We start from the raw sequence: 17,955 nt of genomic DNA, 5'->3' as shown, positions 1-17,955 counted from the left end.
CAGTCCCCCTTCTGCAACCCGAGCCTCCTCTGCGGCGGCCCGGTCGAGCTGGGCTTCAGCTCTGGGGCTCTGTGATATTTGGCGAGTCTGGAACCCTCGCAAGGCACAATACACTCATACCTCGGCCTCAAACCATACCCATTCCCGCATTGATCTCCTCCTGCTCCCGGCCTCAGACTGCCATTTGGTCTCTGGAGCGAATATCTTACCTAGGGGGCTGTCTGATCACTCCCCCCCCCCCCCCCCCCCGTCTTGGATCCGCTTTGGTGGGACTGCGAGCGGTATGGCGCCTCAAGTCATGGTTCCTACAAGACCAGGCGCTAGCAGACGAGCTAGGACAGGAACTAACCCACTATTTCACTGCCAACGAGGGTTCGGTCCCATCGCCATGGACCCTTTGGGAGGCCGTCAAGGTGGTGATTCGCGGGGTGGGGAGGGGGCTTTTCCACGCCAAACGAGCGGACCAGCTGGCCCAGCTTGCGGAGTTGGAGCCCCGAGCGGCCCGGTTGGAGGTCGAACAATCTGCCGTCGGTCGAGAAGACCCCACCCGGCAGTTGGCGCTGATCAGAGAAGAGCTCTATCAGATCTCACTCGACTCGGCCCAGACACTGTGGCGGTCGTCAGTGGCGCGGATATACGGCTGGGGTGACAAAAACAGTAAACTCCTCCATAACTTGGTCTCCTACCCCAAGATCCACCATATTATTCCGGAGATCCGCGCACCAGATGGCATCCTCCAGGTAACCTCCGAGGCCATAGCCGGAACCTTTGCAGTTTTTTTACACCCACCTATATGCGGTGCGCCCGCCCGAGGCACCCCAAACCACCCTCCTGGGCAGGGCCGGTGCTCGACTACCGTCTCTAACCCCGGAGGATGCAGAGGCTCTGGAAAAGTCCTTCACACAGGATGAAGTCCTAGAGGGCGGATCCTTCTGAACCCTGGAAAGACCCCTGGTCCGGACGGGTTCCCGCAGGAGTTCTATGCGGCCTTCCGAGACACTCTGGCCCCCCCACCTGCTGAGTTTTTTCCATCTCGTGGTGGATAAGGGCTCCTTCCCCCCGAATCAGACTTGGCCACGATTGTGGTCATCCCCAAGACCCACCCGCCTTCTTCGAACTGTGCAGACTTCCGTCTTATCTCCCTTATTAACACCGAGATCAAGCTCTTCGCCACGATACTGGCCCAGAGGCTTAAACCCCTTTTACAAGATCTGGTCCTCCTGGACCAATGTGGTTTCATGCTGGCCAGAGGCACCCGTCACTGTATCCGCCACCTCCACCTGGCTCTGGCCCATCGCTCCCGCCTATCCCCATATCTGGCCCTCTTCTTTCTCCACTTTGAGAAAGCCTTCGATACAGTGGGCTGGGCGTATCTGCAAGATGTGCTGGAGGAGATGGGCTTTGGCCCACGGTTCCGCCGATATATTGGGATTCTCTATGCGATCCCCAGGACCCGGGTGCTGATCAACGGGTCGCTGTTGAAGGCATTCCCGATATGCAGAGGCACGCGCCATGGGTGTCCGCTATCCCCACTCCTGTTCGCGTTAGCGATGGAGCCCCTGGCGACGCTCTTCCGGCAAGACCCCCTTGTCCAAGGGTGGGCCTGGAACGAGAGTCATATAGATAAGTTAGCCCTTTACGCCGACGACGTGCTCCTGTACTTGGCGGACCCGTTAACCTCGGGCCCTAAATGTCTGCAGATCCTTCTCAATTTTGGGAAAATCTCTGGCCTTCGGCTTAAGGCAGCCAAATCCACCCTGGTCCCGCTGCACCCCTCCCGGGAATGCTTCAAAGGGCAGTCGTCCATCCCTATTAGACGGCACTCGGTTAAATACCTGGGGATCTGGGTAACTCTACTGCCGGAATTGGAATGGGCACTGAACATCACACCCCTGGTAGCCCAAATGCGATCGGATCTGAAGAAATGGCAATCCCTCCCCCTCAATCCCCTGGGACGGAGTGCACTGTTTAAAATGATGGTCCTCCCCAGTTTCCTCTACACTTTACAAAACATCTCCATATCCCTTTCCCGTACTTGGTTCCGAGAGCTCGTCGGAACCCTATCCAGGTTCCTATGGGGTGGTGGAAGACCACGGATCTCTCTCGCACACAGCCGCATCCCCCCCCCTTTGACGGAAGGCTATGGGCGACTCACCTCTACCTCTACTACCTCGCCACTAAACTGATTGTAGTCCATGACTGGTATGCGGGCGGCTGGTCCAACCCAGCGTACCGGGTGGAACTGGAAGAGACGGACTTCAAGCAGATTCAAGCGCTCCTCTACGGCTGACCAGTCCCATAAACCATAGCCCCAATTACAAGAGCGGTCTTGCTGGCCTGGCGCGCCGCCCTGCACCACACAGGATGGGACCGCAAACTTACCCTCCAGACACCACTCTGGCATGGAAACTGGCTCCGGGAGGTATCATCCCTAAGCGGATTCCGGCGTTGGGACCTTATCGGGGTGTCGGTGCTCGGAGATGTATGGGTGGGAGACCACATTCGAGCCTTCGCTGACCTGCAGCAGCGCCACCCCCATCTCAATGCCCAGCATTTTAGGTACCTGCAGCTGCGCCACGCTATTCATGCACACCCCCGCGAAAACCACCCTTCCAGAGTTTAGCCCACTAGAAGCCCAAGTGATGATGGGGAATCTGGGTAGGGGAGGGGTATCCCGAATTTACCGTTCCCTAGTAAATAATAGCCCCTTGTCCCTCGACCAGCTGCGTACCCGGTGGGAGGGCTGGGTGGGACCCCTAGAGAGGCCGACTGGAGGGATGCCCTTATGGCCCCACGTACCCTGACCACATTATCCAAGCTGTGTCTGGTGCAGACATACTACCTTCACACGTCCTACCTCACCCCAGAGAGGCTTTTCCGAGCCTGACTGAGACCCTCCCCAGAGTGCCCAAGATGTGGACAATCCCCGGCCGACTTCTACCACATGGTGTGGCTGTGCCCGGGGCTTAAGAGGTTTTGGAGGGGAGTGGAGCGGGAGCTTTCACAGGCTCTAGGCTGGGAGGTCCCTCATGACTCGCTGGGAATGCTGCTAGGGATCTTAGATGGCCCGGACAGCACCAGGTTGGATAAACGCCTATTGGGAACAGCGGTGGCCGTGGCCAAAAGGGAGATAGCAAGACACTGGTTACGCGATGCAGCGCCCACGGTGGGGGGTGGAGGAGGGGGGTGGACTGGTGCGGTGCCCAAGAGGAGGCCCTATTCGAATCCCGAGGCTCTCCAGAACGGTTCCCTAAAATATGGGGGAAATGGTTCAGCATGATCCCGCCTTGAACCCAGATATACTCACTGTCTTCATAGTTGTTACTATTACGCAAACTGTAATGTCGGACTGGAATGGATTGACCCTACCCGGATGTAATGCTGAAGTTAACTCATTTTACCTGTTGATTTATGAGCTGCTGCCAATGAATTTTCCTTGCTGTTTTAAAATGCTGAATAAAGTTGATTATCAAAAAAAAAAAAAAATTCACTCCTTGCAGCAGCTCACACTCCTTTACATTTTTCTTCAGCCCATTTTGTAAGCAAATAAACAATACAATATGCAAGTGATTTCAACAATGAAATCTTTCTGCTTCACTAAAGGAAACTGTATTATCACTCTTACAAGGTAGCAAACTATTTTTCTATATTCTAAATAATCATGGACTTCAAATGAAATCCTGACCAGCTGGATTTCACCCTAATTAATACAGTTATTCCCTGTGAACCTGAGATCACCTATACCTACCGCTTACCACTAACACACAATAAAAAAAAGTACCTATCTTAACCCGTTCGATGCTCATGACGGAACCGTTCCGTCATGACCACGTCCGTTTTCATTAGGGCCCAGCACCGGCAGTAAATCGGGGCAGCACGGATGAGGTTAAGATGTTGTTGACGATGTCTCTTGACAAACACCACAACACAGCTGACAACTTAGCGTTTTCTACACCGAGACAACCATGTAGGTGAGTATATCCCAGGATCTTAGGCCACAAACTGACCCAATAACAACTTCAACTTCTTTGCATTAAGCGATATGGCACACAACCTTTTCGACATCACATTACATCAAAAAGCCATTTTAAAACACTGCTATCTAAGCAAAAGCAATTGCAACGTGCACCTATATTAATACTCACCCTCCTTTGCTGCTATAAGTTGTCTTGATTCCGTCAGTATTCCATCAATCCTTCTGCCGAACCATGAGACTTCGGGAATTTGGCTGGACATGGGAAATTTATTTTGGACACCCTAAATTCTTCATGTCATTTGACAAACCATACTGTTCTACAAAGTTTTGTTGGAGCATAAGTGTTTTTTCCTCTCCCCAAGTCTTTGGGCCCATTAATGACTTTACAACGTAGTCACTTTTCTCAGATTCTATGCTTCACCCACAGAGGCATTGGTCCTCCGATGGACCTTTCTTCGTCGCAGTGAGGGGTGGGGAATCAGGGTGTCGAACTGTAGGCCACCCAATGAGGACCAATAATTAGTAGCTAACTCACAAATTAGTGATCAAGTTCAAGTACCCTATTCTCAGACTAACACGCTCAACCATGCTTTTGGAATCAGATAATTGTAAGCACAGTTCTGGGGTAAGAACAATAAGACACAATAAAAGACTCAGACAAGTTTAGATAATGTGGTTATTGTATTAAAGATCCAAAATCAATACATACAAGTAGCATTTTAAGCAGTTCAGTCATGTGTCTTAAAGCATGTAGTAGAAAACCACGCATTTAGTCAAAGTAAATCTATTTCTAAATAAATTAATCCATGAAGAGGATGGTTCAGATTAGAGTTTCCTACTACCTACAAAGGCAGGGGGATGGTTTAAAAGAGTTCTCTTAGCATGGCAAAAGGGATCAATTTTAAGTCCACTAAGGCATAGTCCATGGACTTGGGCAAGGGGAATGGAGCAATAATCAGCAATGTTTAAGTCTGGTCTCTGACCAGACTGCTCCAAATCATCCAGCAGGCAAGTTAATCAACAAAGGGAAAAAGGCAAGGGGCATGTAAAGATAGTCTGGCAGGCAAATCGGAGGAGATGGAAGAGGAAGGGGGATCACTCCTCCTAGGAAAGTCATTTTTTATACTCCGAATGGTCCATTTGTGGTATCAGTTGTCACCATACAATGGTCTGACCGCCATGGGACCATTCTTCCGCCCACCAGGTACCAAATTAATAATACAACATATTTTCCTATGTTTATCATGAGAAACGCCTGTCCATTCCGTCCTCACAGGTTAGTTGACAAAGAGCTTATTTACGCTGTTGCTCTTCATGTATCAAGTCAAAGGGTCTCATTCCCACCAATTCACTAACAAAGTACTGGAAAAGTGTCTATTGATTTTAAAATGTTGCATAAACAGAACAGATAAAGCAACATTTAAAGAAACGTAACTAAAGTCCATTACACCAGGCTATGAAATAGTGCAGCCTAAGGAAAAGGCAATTTAATGCATTTTAACGTTAGCATTTCTTATTTAGTAAAATAAACTCAGAATTAAATGTACGCATAAAGAAAAATAGAGCATATTAAATATGGAAATAATGGTAACATTTGTCAGTGATTATTGAACAAAAATGTTCAACTGCAATTCTGGCCTACTACCAAAATTTTAAAAATACTCATGTGCAAACTATTTCTAACAATCAATAAAATAAAATTGTTTCAGAAAATCTAAGACTTTAATAATGTTAAGCATTTACACTGAAAGTTTCATTTATATAGCATACTGCATTAAGATTTTGCACCACTTTATTTGTTATTGTGCATTACAATGAAGGCAATAGAAATGCTAACTCTAATCATTAATATATGCATGAATGTAAGACTCATTTATTTTACAGCAATACTGCTTACTATTAATTTGTGGTATTTTGTATTATAGAAATAATTTAAGAATAATCTTACATAACGACTTTGTTAAAATAATATAGTAATCAAGTAATAAACATGGCGTACTCATTGTGTCTAGATCCTTTTATTTCTACAAATCCAAGCACACTTTTATGGTGCTCACACTTCAGCTTTTGTTAGTTTCAATGTTATTTTTCTAAAGGTATGCAAAATGCACACAAGAGTTTTATTGTCTAAATTAGATTAATGTTGTGTTAAGAATAATCAGCTTTTACGCTGCAACACTAGCTACTTTATAGCACTGCACCTTCCATGAGTATTCTTGACTGCTTCTCTAGTTGATATGCTTGTGTTTGATTCCTATGGCCCTGCACAGTTGCCTTTAACCCTCTAAAGCAAAGAGGCATTTTTTTTAAATCCCTAGTACTTCAATATACATTATAATATTTGAGTTGGGGAGTCATCTTATGCTTCCATACTAATAACAAGCACTGACAAAGCCAGGAGATCTACATTTAGTAAGCTAACAAATGCAAACAGTATTTGGCGTTGGCTGAGCATGCATGCATTAGCCCATATTAGCAGGGCTTATTGGCCTTGCCAATGCTAGTTTATTATTAATGTCAGTACATGAAACAGAATGTTGTAGTATCGGAGGACTGAAAATCTAGTTGCATTGGGAATGCACAGACAGAAATCTGAGCTATGTACTATAGGCTGAGCAAATGGAGGTGGGTGTAACCAGCATAGATAGAAGGTTCTAATGAGGGACGGTCAGTTACTGAAGGGTGTAAAAGAATGCTGTATTGTAACCATGTGGTAATGTTTCATTTTGGCACTACTGATAATAAATCTCTGACACAGAGGTTTCTCTGATCTTGACGTCAAATGTTTTGTCATAGGAAAAAAAAGCCTGTATCCTAACTAGATATGACCAAAGTGCTTTTTCTGTGGTCTCACAATACGTGCTGGAAATAAACAACTACAAAGATCCGTCTGTTGCACTAGTAGTCTCTTAAGACCTATCCCCCCTCCTACTCTTTTCGGGTGTATTTCTAGTACGGCCCAGTTATCAGTGGAAACAAGCAACTTTACATGGGAAATAAGAGCTGCTCAGAAGAACGATGAATATTGCCATGGTGTTCGCTTAGGTTGTTTTTTAGGTCGAGCCTAGCGGCAGTGTGCATGCGCCGTCCACTCTGCGGGGCATGCAGTAGTAGAGTATGCTGTGTAAGCCTCGCCCACTCTCCGCCCATACTTTCTATTGCCTGCTGTCATTGTCATTGGTAAATGCTGGCTTCCGAATCATTATGAGGCTTGTTAGTCCCTCCTTGTTACCATTTCTTACCGCCCATAACGACCGGACCTTTTACTTGGCTCGTTACACAGTTGGCTTTAACTAGGGGGTCAGCACCATTATGTTTGTATCTGGAGAGCGTTGCCCACTTTAGGGGCACCGCGCTCAGTTTATTTATTCGTATTTAACATTCATGTTGAGCACGGCATCCACTTCTGGGACACCGCGCTCTATTTATTTAATTTTTTCAACTTTCATAATGAGAGCGGTTCCCGCTTAAGGGACACCTCGCTGTTTGTTTTTGATTTGTTTCTTTTACTTTAAAACTGCGCGTGGCGGCCGCTTCAGGGACACTGCGCTCAGTTTTAAAGTTAAATAAAAAGAAACAGAGTACAGTGTCCTTGAAGGGGCGCTGCCCTCAGTTTTAAACTCAAACAAGCATTTGCAATACAATAGGTCTTGCATTTACGCGAGTTTATGCTATTGGCATTGTAAATGACAATGCCTTTTATTTATGTTTTTAAAAAACTTAAGTAATAGGCTTTTTCATTTACAATGCCAATAGCTTAAACTTGCGTAAATAGGAGACCTATTGCATTGCAAATACTGGTCTTAAGGAATGTACAGCAGTACTAGAAGCATGTTTTTTTTAAACAAAGACATAGGTTTGCACGTTACAACTTCCAGAGGCTTATAATAATTACATCCAATTAGGTAACCCCTTGCCAGTCCAGCGTTGTCCCTTTTACAGCATGGTTTACATCCTGAGGCTGATGGTCTTGACACATAACTATGTTAAAATGTGTGCTCGATTGGCGTAATGGATGGGATTAGCACAATATTTGCTAACCTCTTCGTGGTGTGATTGAGAACAAAGTCATGACTTTTTACCAATAAGCAGACACTTAAGCTTGTGTTGTTTCCAAAGAAGCTTAAAAAGGTCTCAAGTTAGGTGGCCCACAGGTCCAGATTTACACACATTTCTTTGCACTCAAGATTAGTATAGAAATAACAGGAATTGCAATTTTTTATTTCACTTCCTGATACACAGATCAGCATACGTGGTATTTCATAATCGTAAGGCAGATTACTGATGATGGAAATTCTTCACATATGGTAGAGTTTTTGCAGATTTTAAGTTAGGGGTAGGAAAGATCTGTCAGTGTCGAGCATACAGGTGCTACTCAATGAAAGATGCAACATTAAGTTTGCACTGTAGACGAGCGAGCGAAATAAAACAAACAGACACTCAATGAATGAGTCACACTAATTGCTGAATTAAGCATTCATTTTATGAACAACTGCTCCAAGAAGAATGAGAGAAGAGGTGTTTCAAGAAGTGCTCATGTGCGCAGTGAAAAGGAAAAAAGTGAAGAAAGGATTAGTACTGGTATCCAAAGTAATCCTAGTTCGATAACTATGGCAATGAGAAAATCCAATTTAGCCAAGGCCAAATAGACTGTCTGGGAAATGTATGCAATCTTTTATTTCTCTGTTCAGAAAAGGGTGGTGTCTGGATAGAACCACCACCCCACATAGGTTTCGGTAATCAGTCCAGGCAGTTTAATAGCGGTGACGTTTCAACCTGACTGCTGCAAGAGGTGATTTGATTCCTAGCATGCCGGTCTTCATTAGGACAGTGAGAAGAAAGGTGAATTGAAGGGCAGTCGCACTGTGTAATGTGGGAGGTGTAGATCTTCCCCTCTTGAGTTTAAGAAATGTGGTGGACTCTTTTGAGCCTCAAATAATAATGCAATGCCAATAGTTCAAACTTTCAGTAATACGAGACCTATTGCATTGCAAATGCTAGTTCTAATGGATGATGGGACTGATATGAGTGGTTTCAAAAATAGTAAACAATCTTACAGCACAGAAGCAACTAGTAGAGGACATCTTCGGGTTCTTCATGCTTCTTTTACAACTTTTAGTGCGTGGGAAGGTCTCCAACTCGTCGCCTAAATGTATGTAGTAACCACGCTACGCTGGTATGATGTAAACCAAGTAGGTTTATTCAGAAGTAAATTAACAGGTGGTAAAAGTCTTGTAGATGGTAATTCACAGCCCCACCAGGAGCAGCCTGCTAGCTGCTCAGCCTCTCTGACCAACTGTCACACTTCATCCAGTCACCCAGGCATTCTACTGAAGGTCCACTCAACAACATTCCATACAGAGTAGACACACACAGGCTGAGCAGCTAGAGTGAGGAAACATAGGGAATGAAACATCATGAGAGAATACTACAAACTAATAAGCATATTTATATAAAAAGGGTATTTATCATTTTTACAGGCGTTCAACATAGAGTTACCTGCACCCTCGGAAAATGTATGAATGTACATGTGCACTAAAACAAACCATGAAGATGAAAAGGGTCTCCATTATTTCCAACTATGCTACTGTTTGTGACTATATGACTAATAATTATACTTAAAATTTACTTCACAGAGCTTTCATTGCAAGAACCAAACATATATACAAGTCATTATTTCACAAAATGAAATTTAACTTTCATGTAATGTTGCGATCAGATCGATTAAGTTTGATCAGAGATACTCAAAGTACTGCCCAGGGGCTGCAAACAGACCTCCTGACCTTTACATACGGCCCCTGATCAAATGCAGCACAAGGCTGCTGTTCATTCGATAAAGCATTAACATAAAAAGATGCTAAATATACAGGTAGGCCATTATTTAATCCCTTCGATGCTTGCGACGGAACCATTCCGTCATCAGTCACGGTTGAGCTGTGCTGATGACTGAATGGTTCCTTCACGACCACACCCAGTTATGGAATGTCCAGCACCGGGGGGAAATCGGGGCAGCACGCAAGGTGTAAAAGGTTAATTGAAGTTATAGTAAGGAAGTGTCTAGGTTTTCCAGCACCATTTAACTTTAGGTACACCTGTACTTTCATAGCCATCTTGACCACCGCACCCCCATCCCCTCCAAGCATCACCCTGCTGGCATCGTTACGGCCCTCGGTCACATAGCTGATCAAACTTTTCAGCCCTTGGGAAAATGTTTGTGAGTATCCATGAGTTAGACACTTCCTTAAAGAATTATGATTTTCCAAATCAACTGTCTAATGCAAGATGTTTTAGAATGTGAGCAGGGCCACTGGATTTATGCAGCAGGAGAGAACAAAATGATGCAGCAGGGTTGACAAAATTATGGTGCAAGACGAGTCAAACTATGCAACCTAATGTGGCACTTTTTTTTATAGCATTACGTCATTATTTACATTTTTACACATGGTAATAACACAAGTACCAGGGGGGCAATCTCTGACAGTTAGAACTGCTCAGAAGTGGAACAACCTCACATGCTTCAAAAAACATCTGAAAACACACTTATTCAGACAAGCCTTGTAGATTCCCTGCATTTTCCTTCAGCTGATACCATAATCCTCCCTCGCGCCAGGACAGTTTCAACTAACAGTGCGCGCTATAAGCAACCATATAACATCATATAACATAACATAACATAACAAGTACCAGTTTAACAATCAAATACAGAAATAAGCAACTGAAAGATAATCAGTTAAACTTTGTGAAGGGCATTCCACTGGCGTGAACACATTTGATTTGTTAGAGCTAAAAACTAAAATCTGCAGATTATGCAACAAAGGATGGATTATGTCACAAATTCAACAAATCCATAATTATGCAAAAAAAAAAGCTGAGGCCGCAGAGTCACATAATTCCAGTGGCACTGCAGGTGTGTAGCATTCAGGCTACTTGAAAGTGTAGGATCAGAGAACTGGAAAACGAGGCTGGACTGATACGTTGGTTACTTATGCCACTTAAATAAGACCTACCGGCATTTTGCGATTTATGAAAAAAAAATTGCGAAATCAGCTGGAAAGTGTGACGCAGCGACATTCACCAAATCGGCCGCGAAAAAGTCCCCCGGTAGGCATAAAAAAAATTATGCTATTTTATTGGCTGTACGCGCATACGTCACACCGTGAAACGGCACTGTACAGCCGTATTAGCTGCCTGTTTCATCGATTATTTACAATAGTTACGAAAGAGGAGCGAGAAAAGGAAATTATTGCTTCTCTGCTCTCCAGCTTGCAGGCTCGACTGGAAAGAATGTCAAAAATTAGGATCCCAGCACGGGGACGGGCGGGCGCGGAGTGAAGGAAAAGGACTGTCTTTTCCTTCTTGCCACAGAATACACTGACAGTGTCTGCTCTAACGCTTCAACTGCCCTCCCCCTCTTTCTTTCTTCCTCCCTTTTATTCCCTCTTTGTCTAGCAGCTTCTTCTCTCTTACTGAGAACCCTGACTTCAGAAACGGTTCTCCCCCTTGCTTTTCTTCTTTCTTTGATTTGTTACCCAGTGAAATGGATCCAAAAAAGAAAAACACTAACTGAAATCATTTTCTGACATTTTTCAATTCCAAAGCAGTGCTTGAAGTGCAGGTACTCTGTAACAGAGTACCTGCTTGTTTCTGAGAAGTGCTGGTACTCTCTCTCTCAATATAAAACCAGAAATACATGCCTGCTGCTCATGAAACCAGCAATAAATGACAGCTACTTACCCATTTCCTCTGCTCGAATGCCGAGCGGGCAGGGGTGAACGCTTGCAGTGGGAGGGGTGGGGGGGCGGGGTGGCATGGGAAGATTATGAACGTAACATAACATGTATTTGTAAAGCGCATGTTCACCCAGAGGTCTCTTGGCGCATGGGAATATTACAAACCCCTCTCGAGGGAGCCTTGGCGTGGGAATGTTTTACAGGTGTCCTGATGGAGGCCTGGCATGGGAGTGTTACAAACCCTTTCCGAGGGAGCCCTGGCGCAGGATTATAACCACAACCTGAGGAGTCCCTGACACGATGGTCTACTGACATGAGTTGACTTTGCATCACTACAAAACTTTTTACTTACTGTACAGTTAGGAGGACTGTCAATATTGGATGTAAATGAAAAAGTGATGAAAACAGGTATTGTTGAGGAAGCGGTGGCGGTTTACAGAACAGGGTATTTCTCGGCCTAAGTGCAGCATTAACCATCCTCCGCCCCATGTGCCCTTTCCAAGAATCACTGCAAGAACTCACCACAAAATGTCCCACTGTCACAGTCATGTTGGAAAGGGCGCTTTCCCAGCCCTACCAGCCTTTGAGGGACTGCCCGAGCTCTGGATGCTTTTCAAAGGCAGTAACCTGAAAAGAAATCGGCCAGAATGTATTGGGTCTGCCGTAAGAGGAGCCGTCAAAGAGACCTATTGCTATCAATTCTTGACACGTTGCTTTGGCTGAGCCAAGAGAGTATTTGACGCTCACCTGCTGCTATCGGCTGTTTAGTGTGATATTCTGCCATATAGCCAGTGCTTGCTACTGCAATACAAGAGGGACTATTTTGCACCCCAAGACTACTTTGAACCATAACACTTTAACTTACTTAAGTCATAGATGCAATGTATACAGCTGAGACAGCTTCCCGAACAAACACACAGCCGCACCAGAGTACTTCACACAGGTCTTTAGAAGACCTTTTACTCGTCAACGAGGCTTTGTTGATTTTCACCCCTTCTTCTAAAGCCCCTGCAACTCCACTCTGCATATTAGTACAAGAGTCAGCCCCCATGCCCCCCCCCGCAATGTTTAGTAGTCCCCCCCGCTGAAATTTGGCTCTCTAGTTGCGCCTCTGCTCTGACTCATCCCAAACCTTTCAAACTACAATGATCTCCCGAAAATGCTTCGCAACTCTTCGCTCCTTCTATCTGCACGTGTCCACCATTCCCAATATTGGCTCACTTCCTTCCTTCACTAATCCACCTGGATTAATGTGGCCTCGTTCAAAATACTGGAGTAAATACTGAAGTAAATGCGTGAAATCGGAGAGAATAAAGTTAACAGATGTACCACAAGTAATCCTACAAGGGAAAAGGAACCACGTTACCAATCTACTATCGATTTACATATAGCTTTGGAATCCGGAGTAGCGTGCTACTCGCCGCGATGCGCTTCAACACCTCGTCAGCACTAGTAAGCGCTATATAACCAATTTACAACACACGCAAGATTTAGTAGGCCTAATAGTTCTCTAATCATTTTTTTTTTTAATCAAGGAGCCATCTTATAGCGTCCCAACTTTCGCGAACTCCATGAACATTTTTAAAAGACAGCCATGGAAAGTCCCCTCTTAGTCTTAATACAGTGCTCGGACTCGGCCTGCAGTCAGTAACGCGACTAGAAGCCGCTGCAAAGCAGCGCAGCGCTACCTCTATTCAACAATGCGAAGTCTAAGCGGACCACAAATCTAACCGCAATCGGATCTGACTTTTGCGGTCTGGGGGTCCAAGCCTCGTGATTACCCGAGTGATCGACCTCGAAAGCATGAAAGGCTGATTCAAAGGGGTCGGTGACACTCGGGAAACTTCGCAGCATGTATGGAACCCACCGAGCTCTCTTCTGGCATGGGTCTTGGGGCCCCTCTGGGGGTGTCCTTGCGCCTGTCATCCGTGTAGCAGGGAGTGTAGACGCAGCAGCAGCATCGGTGGCCTGGCCATAGCGTCTCGGAGGAGAGGTCACAGGTATAGCGCACAGAGCTCAGTGCTCCCCCCGGGGCTCTCCCACGCTCTGCCATCGTCTGACCCGCTCTCACAAAATGAGGCTCTGCCATATACACGTTGCTCCGTATTAAATAGATCGGCGTTTCGGTCAGCCAACTTAATTTAAAGAGTGACCGATGGTAATTCCATTGCCGTTTCAGGTGATAAGTGGCAGTGTAAATGCACGTGCTTCTTTTCCAAGTACTAAAAGTGTTTTATCCTAAACAGAGGTGCGTATCACTTTGTACCCCCACAAGGATAATTAAGACCAGCAACTTACTTCAACCCTGGCGACTCCCCTCCTGCACTCACGTGACTATCAAGTCATTCGTCTCGAGGGCGCCACTCTCTTAAAGGGGAACTCAATGTTGTTACAGCGAACTTTATTAAACAAGCACTCACCCGAGGCGGCGGTCGGGGGAAATGAGTAAACGCCTACCTCCGAATGACGGAGAGAAAAGGGGCGGGACTTAAAAAAAGACACAGAAACGCCCCCGAATCGCGTCCCGACAGGGAAAGAGTAATTGACAACGATGTCTTCCAATGGCTAGCCTCCATTTATGGAGTTAGCCAATGGAAGAAGGGGCGGGTTCAAGTCCCCAATACTGAGATAACATTAAATTTTGCCTGCGCGAGCACTGCTGCGCATTGCTACGGCCAGGAGAAACCTAAAAAGTGCTGGTATTCCGGACAGTACCGGCCCAATGAAAGCACTGTTCCAAAGTGTAGCTGTGGGAATAAAATGGTTCAAAATATGAAAAATAACTAAATAAAGCCAAACAGAGTGATAGCAAAGTGGGCAGATTGATTTTGTTCGTACCCAAAACACATTTAAGCCACTCTACAGAGTTTGCCAGTGAAGCACTATTTTTATTTAAGTGTCTTTTTGAACAGCGTTGTTTTCCCCCGTGCAGGGAACTAGTGCACCAATCCTGGAGGCACTGCAACACGTGGATTGGAAAACAAAATGGGTACTGCAGCTCGGTGTTCAGGGAGTTGGTCTTTTTACTGTACTGCTTACAACCTGTAAGGATATAAGCAATGGACATTGAAATGGGTCCATTCCGTTCCCTGTAGTCATGTCCTTAACTTTTCAGGCAAAAGCACTCACTGATTTCTGAATAGTGAGTGTAAAAGCGTTAAAGTAACCATGTTGCTGCTGCTTACATTTCACATGCTTTACTTAATTTTGCATGCCCTACGTGTTTGCTTTTTCCAGGATGATGTTACTTTATTTTGTAGGCAGTATATTGCTCCTGTCTAGTGCATAATTTTAATCGAGCCTCATCCAGGTGTTTAAAGGCACAGTTAGGTTATAGTGGAGTGTGAATTTCTCTCAGTGGGCAGTATGGTGTTTAGTGGGGGAAAGGATGTGACACCATGGTCAAAGCTGCCGAATTTGGAACTGGGGAACCTGGTTCTGAAGGATGATTATTTGCGAGATGTCTGTCCTGTCATCACTACCCATAAAAGGGAGTCTGTGCTCACAACACAAGAGGAGGCTGTGTGACTGCACCCAGAGAGCGAATGGGGGCTGTGTGACTGCACCCATGGAGCGAAGAGGGGCTGTGTGACTGCACCCATGGAGCGAAGGGGGGCTGTGTGACTGCACCCATGGAGCAGTGAAAGTGGTGCCCCGGCACTCATGTGCACTAGTACATCCCAGGGAGAAATATGGCCCCCCTTCCACAAGGTTAGTAGATTGGAGCTGTGCTTTCGTAGAGCTGCAGAAACTTTAAACATGCCTATCTCAAAGAGGAATACTATGACAAAACAGGTTCTATTGATTTAGGTATGAAAAGGAATGATTACAAGTAAAATAAAGTGCCGCAATAAAGCTGCTAAATTTTCATTTTTGTGCCGCTAAATTTCAATTTGTGTGCCGCAAAATTTGCAAATCTAGGCCGCATTATCCTGGGGGGGGGGCTGTCAAATGTTACTTCAAAGCACTAAAGAAGAAAGAGTAACGCGAAGGCCTTTTAAGGCCTATGTGAAAGTCAGCCAGCATTTATACGAAGATCAGCTTTAATTACATAAGCCATTACCCCAACATTACATGGCGATTATTCCCATTCTTGGACACCTATTACTCAGTTCGCAGAGTTGCAAAGACTGGTCCACAACAATCCTTAATAAACCATTTCATGGACGCATCAGGACAATCGTTGAATTGATACGTAGGTACATGATTTACAACACCTTCCTCTTTCCATGCACAGTCACGCATACTTCGACATGCACAAACTAGAACTGTGTTTTTCAAGAATACACATTCCCGAGCAAATTAACAGATAACACCAATACATGAATAAACAGTATCCTAATTACCAACTCAAACCTAAACACTGACATCTATACTCTCAAGCATGTATATATACTATGTGCATGATTCAAACGCCCTCCATACATTGATACCCTTTGCGTATACATCTGTGTTCCAACTATATCTGAAAACCCCACACTACACATGGATAGTCACAATCATATTCTAAGCGTGAAAAGCTATGCACTACCGATCAGTGATGCATGATCTGTGCAAAACTCGAACTGCAGTTTGAACGTGAAGTCCACATGCATTTATACAAACGGTCAGCGCCGGTACCTATGCGCATTCACTTTGAATGCATACCTACGCAGATTCATTCATAAATATAAACTCAGACACGTACAAGGAATGCATACAAAACATATATGATATACACGTTTCTTCGCAAAGTTCTGCATTGATAATTATTTGCGCCTAGGCAAGCTGTTCACGAAGAGGTCAAAGTGGGCGAGATCTGAGGGGCACGACTTGCTCATACTTAGTTTGGCAAAATGGTTTCCCAACTTCACGTTAAAAGGCATACATTCTGAATTTGAAATGCATCAGCTGAAGTGGGGTAGCCTGTGCTGTGAAGCTGAGGAAGTGGCAGACTGCTGACTAAGAAACAAACCTTTGGGCCAGGGTGCGCCTGCTACCTGAAAGAAAGGTAAACGTGTGCGTTTGGTTAATCTGCATACGCAAAGGCTGGTTGGAAGCCAGTGTTGGCTTTCATTTATTGAAGCTTTATGATGATGACAAAGCCGTATTCTTTTTGAGAGGTATTGTAAGGTGACCAGCTGATCTGGAGTGCATGCATCTTAAGGACAGTTATACAAAAATATTTGCATAAAGTACAGCCTGCACATTACCCAGATCTATCTTTTCTAAATACTTTATTACCTTAAACTTAAATATTTTAGCAGACGTTGTGTCAGTTTAAGTTGCTATGTGTCATTCAAGTTAAAAACAATGACATAAATATTCACAGTGCTTTCTGTCACAGACTTAGACTTCATAACACTAAAAGCACACAAGCCCCAAGTCCCCACTGCACCAACTGTGGAAATGCGTTCTGTGCTTGCCTGGGACTCACCTCGAGCTGCTGCAGGCTTCGCCGGTGAACTACCACTGCTGGTTCCGGTGGCATCCCGCGAAGATCCTTGGTGCTGCTTCTTGTGCTTGGGTAGTGGCGGAAGCTTAAGGGGGCAGAAGGTGAAGTGTCCTGGACTGAGGGAGGAGATGGGCTGTGGGCTTTCCAGCTCTCTACTACCCGGGCCCCCCATCTTCCGGGCTTGGTCACTCCTGCTCTCGCTGCTCTTCTGGTGGTGGTGACGATGGTGATGATGGTGGTGATGGCGAGAGGGATCTTGATTCAGCTTCACCCGCTTGCCCCGTTGGCTGCCTGGATCATCATCCTCGCGGCGCTTCTTTTTCCTCCCCCTATTCTTCCCTTTGTCTCTCCCCTCTTCCCGGACGCGCAGAACCTCGACCTGCGCAGCCATTTCCAACATTATTTTTAAATGGCACCTCGATTTTCGAGTGAGCATGCGCCGAAAGCAAGTGCAAGCTGGGTCTTGTGGTTTGTCAATGGCATTACCGCATTGACAACTGTAGTCCCATTGCAAAAACAAGCTATGGCGCATGGTTTGTCAATGGCATTACCGCATTGACAACTGTAGTCCCATTGCAAAAACAAGCTATGGCGCATGCGCATCCTCACGGGTCCGCCTCGAACTGTAGCTATCTAGGAGTCCTTGGAATGTGACTGTAGTGACGTGAGGAAGTTCTCGGCTATGGAGGCGTGCGCGACTGCACGCATGTGGCAGCTGGCGCCTGATTGGTTGCGTGACGTTGAACTGGCAGTTTGGTAACCTAGACAGCTGTACTCGCGTGGCCGTGACAGGTGGAAACAGCCAACATTTATTG

The 17,955-nt window shown here is 45.5% G+C and overlaps 1 protein-coding gene across 1 annotated transcript in view; it reads right to left on the bottom strand.

Annotated features, from left to right (window-relative positions):
• Positions 1-17,564, bottom strand: part of RSBN1 (round spermatid basic protein 1) — a 163,100-nt gene extending 145,536 nt beyond the window's left edge. Inside the window, exon 1 of the mRNA XM_086923321.1 lies at positions 17,123-17,564. Coding sequence (XP_086779447.1) covers positions 17,123-17,540 — 418 coding nt within the window. The 5' untranslated portion in view covers positions 17,541-17,564. The remainder of the gene's footprint in view (positions 1-17,122) is intronic.
• Positions 17,565-17,955: the final 391 nt, after the last annotated feature.

This window comes from Lissotriton vulgaris, chromosome 5 (assembly GCF_964263255.1).
Source record: "Lissotriton vulgaris chromosome 5, aLisVul1.2, whole genome shotgun sequence".
NCBI lineage: Eukaryota > Metazoa > Chordata > Amphibia > Caudata > Salamandridae > Lissotriton > Lissotriton vulgaris.
The sequence above is the reverse complement of the archived record's forward strand: the minus strand, read 5'-3'. Positions and strand labels throughout refer to the sequence as shown.